Source organism: Lingula anatina, chromosome 3 (genome assembly GCF_051362555.1).
Source record: "Lingula anatina isolate TDL-2025a chromosome 3, LinAna3.0, whole genome shotgun sequence".
In the NCBI taxonomy this organism is placed as follows: domain Eukaryota; kingdom Metazoa; phylum Brachiopoda; class Lingulata; order Lingulida; family Lingulidae; genus Lingula; species Lingula anatina.
The window spans coordinates 9,772,124-9,782,311 of record NC_141769.1 but is presented as its reverse complement, the minus strand read 5'-3'; the positions used below and the strand labels follow the sequence as shown (position 1 = coordinate 9,782,311).

Here is a 10,188-nt window from a genome sequence, read left to right as displayed (position 1 = left end):
CATGAATGTAAGTGAAACAAATATCGCAAGATTAAAATAAAAGGCACAAGTAAAAGGCAAGATGAAAGCTTTGTTTCACTGACACAATGTCATGGGTAAAATGTGCCTGTAACTGTGTACACATCCCAGTTACAATATTGAAGGCAAGACAAATTCCTGCAGAGAGTTAATGGGGTATCAGGACAATTCCCCCCCGGACAATTCCCCCCCGGACTATTCCCCCCGGACAATTCCCCCCTGGACAATTCCCCCCCAGGACAATTCCCCCCCGGACAATTCCCCCCCCCCCCCCCCCCCCCCGAAGAATATATATATTTATATACATATATTAAGTAAAGAATACAAAGTTCAAAGTTCTTTTCATCCATTTTCTGAATATTTCTTAGTGTGATGATGCAAATCAAGGATAGATAATATTTATTTTATTAAACAATTTATTTTCTTGGAGTACAAGTACATGAAATTTTCGAGATAGAAGTACAGAACATTTTATTAAAAATCTGATCAAAGAATATATATCTCCAGGTAAAGGAGGGGTAAACAGATGATCTCACTCATCCAGGTAGCCCTTTGATGAATTAACTGTTACTTTTAATTGCTTTATTTCTCCCCCCCCCCCCCTTGATTCAGTAAATCTTGAATCAAGGTGCATCTCTAGGGAGAGGTGGGGTAAACAGATTTTCTCGCTTATCCAGGTATCCCTGGGACTATTTGTCACTTTTAATTGCTTGACCACCACCCATCACCCACCACACTAAAATATTTATAAAATATCTGTTTACCTGTTCATCTGTTTACCCCACTTTTACCTGAAGGATAAGTGGTTATACTTCGATTAGATACTTAATAAATCTTCCTGTACTTGTACTCAATGAAAAGGGAATTTGTTATAAAATAATTTGTTTCATGATGAAGTTATATTATCACACTAAAAATGTTAATAAAATAGATGAAATGTTTTAAACTTTACACTTTCTACTTTATATTTGTTTATAAATATATATTTCTTGGGGGGGGAATCGTCCGGGGGGGAATTGTCCTGGGGGGGAATTGTCCGGGGGGGAATTGTCCGGGGGGAATAGTCCGGGGGGGAATTGTCCGGGGGGGAATTGTCCTAGAATCAGTTAATGGTGATGATTCCTATGGCATCGTCTTCATGATCTTGTATTACCACTGGCAAAGCAAACTTTGTGAACTAACTGGAGATTCCATTTTATTCAGTAAAATGTTCCTAAGTTAATTTTGCAGAGGAAGACATCTCGACATTCATATGTGCCAGTATTTTAAATAACAGGATTCAATAATTAACATAAAATACAGAAATACTGTTTACGAAATAATTTGAGCAAAATTAACATGCTGTTACTGTGTAACTAATAAATAATAATAATAATAAACAAACAATGGCTACACTGCCAAATTGTCTCACACTGAAGGCTTGAAAGTATAATAAGTACTGCTAGTCCTTTCTATCTCTTCCATGGTCTCTTCCTTAAGTCTTGATATAGACTCCATAAACTGTTGTATTCTATCTTCACTGCTTGTGTGTATGCCTTGCCCTAAATGAGAATGACAGAATCTTCAGTTTTAACACAGAAACAGGACCTGAAATTTTGGTATAATTTTGACATATCCTGACTGCATCATATTCACAGATCAGCAAATAAAACAAATTAATTGAATTAGCAAAATTAATCAGTACTTCAAAAAGTGAAATGATTGGTAAATTCTCAAAAATTCCACAGAAAGTTCATAGAAATCTACTTCCATTTTATACGGTTTTGTGAAAACAGTCAAAACGGAGTTAGGCTAAGTTAACTAAATATAGATATGTTTTCTGAACAAACAAACCTGGCACATAAAGCTTAAGGCAATCCATTTTGAGGGTTTTCAATCTTATTTAGGAAAAAAGACTACATCAAACAAATCTTTTGACAGGTACTCTGTCTTCTTTTTTAAGCTATAAAAAGCTTCAGAGACTACATTAAAAAATACCACCCAATTTAGCTTAATTATGGGACAAGATATACAACTCATGCTCACTTGAAGGGGATCCTCTGACAGGCACTCTATCCATGGAGTCCTCCCGTCTGTGTCTGGGCCTGGACCTACTGGCAGAATAGCTTCGTACAGGGGACCTAGATGTTTGACCATCCTAAAGAGAATGAAACACAAATATTAACATTAGAAAAAAATTCTATTTAGGCCAGAGAAATATTTTCTGGAGGAGTAACTGGTTAACAAACCTGTACAAACTCTCATTTGCTTTTCAGGTATAGAATGCTCAACTGACAGAAGGTATTTTCAGTTGACTCTTTCATAGTCAGAATATAAAGTGAACAACAAATCTTTGAAAAGTTTTGTGTTAAATGTTTTTTTTTTTTTTTTTTTTTTTTTAATGTTGAACATGCTGTATATCAAAAAAGTATTGCCACACAATATGAAGAAGATAACAACCTGAGATTCTGATCTGTCCAAGAATTGTACCTTGGCTGGTGATCTGGACCTTGATCTTGAGGACACGAGTGACTGTGATCTTCTAGGTGACAAAGAATCAGACATTTCTCCCCTCGAGCTAGATAACACCTACAACCAATAGTTTTTCTTTAGTATAGTCGGAAACTTCATTTTTTATGACATAATTTTCAATTAAGTAATGAACAATATCTCATTTACACACATACAGTCTATTATATACCAGTAGTGAGAAAAAAGGCTTATTATTCCTTGTTGTAGTATTAAAAAGTGCACCAGATATTAAACTTACATCCTGCAAGTTAAAAAGCTTTCTTTTCAAGCTGTCCAAAGTTCCCTCAGACTGCTGCCGCACAGTGTTGATAGCATCTAAATGTTTGGACATCTGTTGTCTCAGCTGGAGCTGAAAATAAAAAAAAAAAGTTGAAATGTTATCAATGATTGAAAAGCTATGTTCTTAGATACAAATGTGAGCCCCATTCAAAATGATAATAAGGTCAATCTCTCAGCCCATCCTTCCACCTTTTTACAAATCCTTGTCTCATTTCAATGTGAATCTCCATAATTTAGATATCCATGATCTCATACTGATCTTCAAATGCCTTGTCTCCTTATCCTAATGTGGACCTGTTTATCATATACTAAGTTCTCTTCTCATATCTACCTACATACTTATGCAGGTCTTCATTATTCATATATCCACCCAAAACCTGTTTTCAAACCCATCACCATTTTCCTAACAATAATGTCTCCTCTCCATAATCTTGCTTACCCTGAGTTGTTCTTGCTCCTGTCTGATTTTTTCTCTGACTGCTTCTTTCCTCCATTCTGACTCCTCGCTCTTCCTGCCTGGCTCCTCATTTCCTCTGAGAGCAGATGTCATCCTTGACAGATCTGTTGATGTACCTACGTCTGCATCAGACCTGATCTGTAAGTGAATGAAGATGGGGCATAGCAAGGAAGGATAAAATGTAGAAAAAAATAGAACTTCATTAATACAAATAGAACATAAATGTCACAGACTCAGTGTGAAGTGTGATGCTATTTATTACCATGAGGGTTGAACTCAAAAGACAGAGGTAAGCATAGTATTGATAATTCAGATATTCTTTTACCCACAGTACACTTATTTGGTTGAACTTTTATGATGCACACTAGAATTGGGGCAAGTACCTGTAAGTTCAGCACCTGTGCTATATTTTATTGGCATATTTGGGATGATGACAGCAAAGTTACTTATTGCACACATTATTTTAAGTGCACTGCATATGTAAGAGACATTGTGTAAAAATTATCAAAATACTCAACATACTTTCATTCAGCTCCCTTGATTAAATATGTACCAGTTACCTAAGACAACTGTCACAGTGTTGATTGGATGCAATCAAAATTGAAAAAAAAAAATTAAAAAAAAAAGCTTCACACAAATTTCGTCACTTCCCCGACACTGACAAGTTCTGTGAAAAAGGGCAGTTAAATTTCTTTTCACACAAATATCAAAAACACGCAAAAATAAAAAAGTATTCAAAGAAAAAGAAAATGAATTAGCAGGAAAGTCTTACATTTGACAAATTTTCCTTCAGAGTATCTAAATGCATCTCCAGTTGTTCTTTTTGATCATGAAGTTGCTCAAGTTCTTCCTCAGCTTCCATTCGAGACTTGTTCAGGTCTTCTATACCAGCCTCAAACTCCTGCAGATGATAATGAAAAAAAAATACTGGATCTTGTGTTGAAACTAAGATCATGGTCTTTCCACATTATCACAAGGCCTTCAGGTGAACTGATTTAAGTTGTCCCGAGGTCATGTGATGCACAATCAATAAATTTTATATTTTAAAGATGCAATTTTTTCAATGCTGGCACATCTGAATAATTCGAAAATAAAATAAGTAAATAAAAAGAAAAATGTTTAAAACTTTACCTGTCTTATGTCATTTTTAAGAGAAAAAATGGTCTCTTCTAATTTCTGCTCCTTGTCAAGTATCTCTGCCTGTGACATCAGCTATACGAACAACAACAGAAAAACAAATGAGAAAATAGTTTCAATGGATCTGCAAACAGTAAATATTATATATAATGAAAATTAGATGCATATATATATATATTTTTTTAAATCCTGTTGAGCAAAGTGGGGCAGCATGGTTGACATCAAAAGTTCTCATTTTAAAGAGTACAGATTACTGACAACTACAGTTGTGAACAAGTCTGAGATTTTGATGAAAGTAAACTAAAAATAGTATCTTGATAACTCACACACTCTAAATGCTTGTCTTATTCAAATGTCCAAGTTTTTTCTAGATTTCTCACTTATAAATTTATCAAGTAATTAAAAAGAGAAAAAAAAAGATACCGACTCTATTTGTACAACTTATGGAACATCTCTTTAAAACTCACAAATCCCAAAATTACTTATAAAAATTAAACCACTCAATTCTTTTTTAGTTAAAAAAGCAAGTTGTGTATTCCTAAATGGCTCACCTTCCTCTTGGCCTCAATGTACTCCTGTCTCAGTTCATTGAGGTCCTGGCTAAGACGGTTGGCACGGCGACAGTGGTCCTGGGCAACAGATTCCAAGTCTGCAATCTCCCTGGCAGAGTTCTCCTGCAGTTGCTCATATTCCTTAAAATAAAATAACAGTTATAATAACTAAATAGGTCTAAATTTAAAAAAAAAGAAAAGAAATTAATTTATTTATAAAAACTGGCCCTTGAGATTTTTAAAGATTATCAACTTTTCAACCTTGTTATATTAAAAGAAAAACACAGCATTCTTTTCTTTTAACCAAATGTTATAATGAGAGTTTAACAGTCAAAATGTTTACAGTAAAAATGTTGGTCAAATAAAGGGTACAGTAAAAAAACAAACCATACATGTGCAAACTAGCTACCCATTTTGTAAGAAAAAAATTATAAGTTAGAATTAATAATAATTTTTTCTAACACACCAACTTAGTTGCAAATATAGTGCTGCAGTGCTAGAGCAATCATCAAACATGAAACACCTGGTCCATTTTAAACCTATTAAGTACCTGAATGAAAATAACATATTCCTCAACCATCAGAGGAGTGCTGGCTATACTGAATAATAGTGACTGGTGATGTGGAATGTATGTATATTTAAATTAAAACAACCCAGTCTGACAACTGTGAACATGCAACATAAACAAGGCAGCAAAGCTGTCAAATGTACAGACAAAGAACAGAGAATAAAGATGCAAATAAGTGAAAAATTAAATTTTCACAAAAAACTTAAATTGCCAGAAAAATTTACCAAACAGACTGCGTTGCCTATTGAAGCTGTATGTTAGACCCATGTTTCTTTCCTGTAAGTTTGAGAACAGTAAGTGACATGATTTCCCTTAAATGGTCATCATAGGAGCAGTGCCCAAAATAGGGGTTTCTTCAAATTTTGATGCAACATTACATAATGTTTAACAGCTTAATGACAATCAAATGCTATTAATAAAATATTAGTAACATGGACATTCAGAAAATGTGACAAGCAAAAGTCTTTAAGATCATGGAACTTTAAAGTCAAACCTTGAAAATGCCAATATGTGAAAAATTAAATTTTCACAAAAAACGTTTAACTGCCAAAAAAAAAAAAAAAAAAAAAAAAAAAAAAAAAAAAAAAAAAAAAAAAAAAAAAACCAAACAGACTGCATTGCCTACTGAAGCTGTATTTTAGTCCCATGTTTCTATCCTGTAAGTTTGAGAACAGTAAGTGACTTGATTTTCCTTAAATGGTTATCATGGAAGCAGTGCCCAAAATGGGGGTTTCTTCAAATTTTGATGCAATATTACATATGTTTAACAGCTTAATGACCATCAATTTTTAATTATAAAATATTTGTATCACAGATATTCAGAAAATGTGACTAGCAAAGGTCTTCAGGCCCATGGAACTTCAAAGTCACGCCTTGATAATGCCAAAATGTAAACAAGACAGCACTGTTCTGAAATGGGTTTATTTCTATTTTTAATACTTTTTTAACATAAAACAAAATAAACATTTTACTGCCATTTTTATATGTCCAACTAAGAAAATTGATGAGATGGGAAAAGTATCAATAGAACAGTGTTAAATGTCCAATTTCCTCCATTCTGAGATTCTGAACATAGTGGATGATTGAATCTGACAAACTGCAATGATATGAGTTTATTTCCATTTTTGACACTTTATTACACAATACATGATAACAAGTTTACCATGTTTTTTACATAATCAACTAACAATGTTGTAAAGATGCAGGAAATATCAAACAAACACTTTTAGGCATCTTATTAGTTAAATAATGAGACTGTTAACATGCCTAATAATTGAATCTGAGGAAATGTGAAAAAACAGTATAACTTCTTAAGTAATGGCCCGATTATGCTTATTTTCGAACTCAACCTGTGTTTTAGTAAGATTGACCACTCCTTTGAGTATAATTACAATTGGCCAATCCGTTTTTCTTATATTGTGTTATCAGTGTTGCATTTATATTGAAAATAGTGAAAAAACAGCATAAATTACCTAAAAGTGACCCGATCATGCTGATTTTCGAACTTGACCTGCGTATTATGAATATTCATCAGTTCTGTAAGTTTCAAGTCAAAAGGTAAAATGGTTTTCCACTTATCGTGTTATCGGTGCTGCATATATGCTGAAAAAAGTGAAAAAACAGCATAAATTCCCTAAAAGTGACCCGATCATGCTGATTTTCGAACTTGACCTGCGTATTATGAATATTCATCAGTTCTGTAAGTTTCAAGTCAAAAGGTGAAATGGTTTTCCACTTATCGTGTTATCGGTGCTGCATACATGCTGAAAAAAGTGAAAAAAACAGCATAAATTCCCTAAAAGTGACTCGATCATGCTGATTTTCGAACTTGACCTGCCTATTATGAATATTCATCAGTTCTGTAAGTTTCAAGTCAAAAGGTAAAATGGTTTTCCACTTATCGTGTTATCGGTGCTGCATATATGCTGAAAAAAGTGAAAAAACAGCATAAATTCCCTAAAAGTGACCCGATCATGCTGACTTTCGAACTTGACCTGCGTATTATGAATATTCATCAGTTCTGCAAGTTTCAAGTCAAAAGGTAGAATGGTTTTCCACTTATCGTGTTATCGGTAAAAGTGCACGGCGACGGCGACGGCGACAGCGACGACAGACGCAGATGATGGCTATATGTACAGACACATCTGTGTCTGTACATAAAAATAAATGAATAATATTAAAATAAAATAATAAACATATAATAATAACAATAGTGAAGTACCTACTATAAGAATGTGTTATGTGAATTCAATCAACTACTAATCAACATTTACCTGTGAGGTCACATGTAGATGGCGTTTGACCTCTTCCAACTCAGAGAGCAGCTTGTCTTGGTCCTGAGAGATTGGTTAATAATAGAGAACAAAGAGCCACACAAACTAGAGGATCAGAGAGGCGATACCGCCTCCGAATATTGTACCACCAGCTGGAGCAAGCGCATTCGTATAGACCCCCACATACACAAAATAAGGGACACAGCCACCAGTTTTGTGCTTGACAAGCTGTAAAAATGCAATCAACAAGAATTTTTAAACTATTGCAAAAAATATATATGGTACAATCAAATTTAAGTTCTTTGTAAGATAGGTCAAGGGTCAATTTCAAGGTCACAGTAAATTGCCAGTATATGACTTCCTATTCTAGTTCAAGAGTAACTATGGACCTATCTCTGTCAAGTTTGAAGTTAAAAGAGAAAGAAATTAGCAGAGTTCACTTCATGATAAAAAGTAGGTCAAAGGTCAATTTCAAGGTCACACTTAGTTTGCCAGTATAGGACTTCCTATTCAAGTTCAATAGTAACAATGGACCTATCTCTGCCAGTTTTGGAGATAAAAGGGAAGCAAAATTTGCAAAATTCAGTTCATGGTGAAAAGTAGGTCAAAGGTCAATTTCAAGGTCACATTTAGATTGCCAGTATATGACTTCCTATTCAAGTTCAATAGAAACTATGGACCTATCTCTGCCAGTTTTGGAGATAAAAGGGAAGCAAAATTTGCAAAGTTCAGTTCATGTTGAAAAGTAGTCAAAGGTCAATTTTAAGGTCACATTTAGATTGCCAGTATATGACTTCCTATTCAAGTTCAATAGTAACTACGGACCTATCTCTGCCAGTTTTGGAGATAAAAGGGAAGCAAAATTTGCAAAGTTCAGTTTATGGTGAAAAGTAGGTCAAAGGTCAATTTCAAGGTCACATTTAGATTGCCAGTATATGACTTTCTATTCAAGTTCAATAGTAACTACGGACCTATCTCAGCCAGTTTTGGAGATAAAAGGAAAGCAAAATTTGCAAAATTCAGTTCATGGTGAAAAGTAGGTCAAAGGTCAATTTTAAGGTCACATATAGATTGCCAGTATATGACTTCCTATTCAAGTTCAATAGTAACTATGGACCTATCTCTGCCAGTTTTGGAGATAAAAGGAAAGCAAAATTTGCAAAGTTCAATTCATGGTGAAAAGTAGGTCAAAGGTCAATTTCAAGGTCACATTTAGATTGCCAGTATATGACTTTCTATTCAAGTTCAATACTAACTATGGACCTATCTCAGCCAGTTTTGGAGATAAAAGGGAAGCAAAATTTGCAAAGTTCAGTTCATGGTGAAAAGTAGGTCAAAGGTCAATTTTAAGATCACATTTAGATTGCCAGTATATGACTTCCTATTCAAGTTCAATAGTAACTATGGACCTATCTCTGCCAGTTTTGGAGATATAAGGGACTAAATGTTATAATTTTGGAGTTACCATAATGTGCCTTAAATTTCGTACAGAAAAAATTAATTAAAATAAAGAAAATGTCATTTTGGTCAAAATTCTTGAAATAGGAGATGCTCTGAAGTTTCAGAAGTTCAAATTTGATGAAATAATGTCATTTTTGAACACAAGTTGTCTGCTTTGCCAAGCCTTATGTTTTATTTTTCCAGAGTTCAAAATTTATTATCCATTACCGTACTGCACATTTTGCTTTTACCACCAATATGTACTTTTTGATACAGTGTAACTCGAAAACCGTATGGAATACAAAAAAACGGAGACCACCTCCAGTGTTGGGCTTTACATGCTCTACAAAATGCAAAAAAGAATGGGTCTATCTAGCATTAACGGTTCCCGAATTAGAGACAGTTTTCAGTTTCGGTATCTTATGGCCGCTACACCCGTGAAAATGCACCGATTGACCCCAAATTCATGGAGATGAAAGATGACCTGAAGGGTAACACTTTCCAATAATATTATTGGTTAAGTCTGTGTAGTGTCTGAATAACAGGGCAAAAAAAATTTTTTTCGTAAAAAATTTCATTTTTTTGAAAATTTTGACCCATTTGACCTTGAAGTAAAGGTCAAAGGTCAAATCCAAGGGTATATTTGAAATCTACACATATGACTTTTGGAAAGCCGTCTATAGAAATTTTTCCCATAACTCCTTCCGTAGGGTAGATAATTAGCACTTAATTTTGCCATTTTTAGACAAGGGTGCATTGTAATGAGTACCACACCCAGACCCCAATACCGACAAAGCCCAAATTTTACGTGGAACGAGTTGAGATTATAGGTGACCTAAATCCATGAGATGGGTACGGGGGCCCTTACCGTCTAGGAGGAGAAGCGGTAACGGTAGCCGTCCGGCGGAGCCGGCGGAACTATCCGGACGGGACCGAAACCATGTGTACCGCCAG

General features: G+C 34.5%; 1 protein-coding gene across 4 annotated transcripts in view; it reads right to left on the bottom strand.

Annotated features, from left to right (window-relative positions):
• Window positions 1-1,128: 1,128 nt before the first annotated feature.
• The window catches only part of LOC106173545 (uncharacterized), a 48,219-nt gene continuing 39,159 nt past the window's right edge, over window positions 1,129-10,188 (bottom strand). For 2 of the 4 annotated variants that reach the window (XM_013554703.2, XM_013554704.2), the window contains 9 exons: window positions 7,795-7,857; window positions 4,954-5,094; window positions 4,397-4,477; window positions 4,038-4,166; window positions 3,248-3,403; window positions 2,768-2,878; window positions 2,458-2,586; window positions 2,044-2,155; window positions 1,129-1,559 (listed from right to left, as the gene is read on the bottom strand). In XM_013554703.2, coding sequence (XP_013410157.2) covers window positions 1,426-1,559; window positions 2,044-2,155; window positions 2,458-2,586; window positions 2,768-2,878; window positions 3,248-3,403; window positions 4,038-4,166; window positions 4,397-4,477; window positions 4,954-5,094; window positions 7,795-7,857 — 1,056 coding nt within the window. In that variant the 3' untranslated portion in view covers window positions 1,129-1,425. The remainder of the gene's footprint in view (window positions 1,560-2,043; window positions 2,156-2,457; window positions 2,587-2,767; window positions 2,879-3,247; window positions 3,404-4,037; window positions 4,167-4,396; window positions 4,478-4,953; window positions 5,095-7,794; window positions 7,858-10,188) is intronic. The other 2 variants (XM_013554706.2, XM_013554707.2) reach the window with 2 other exon arrangements.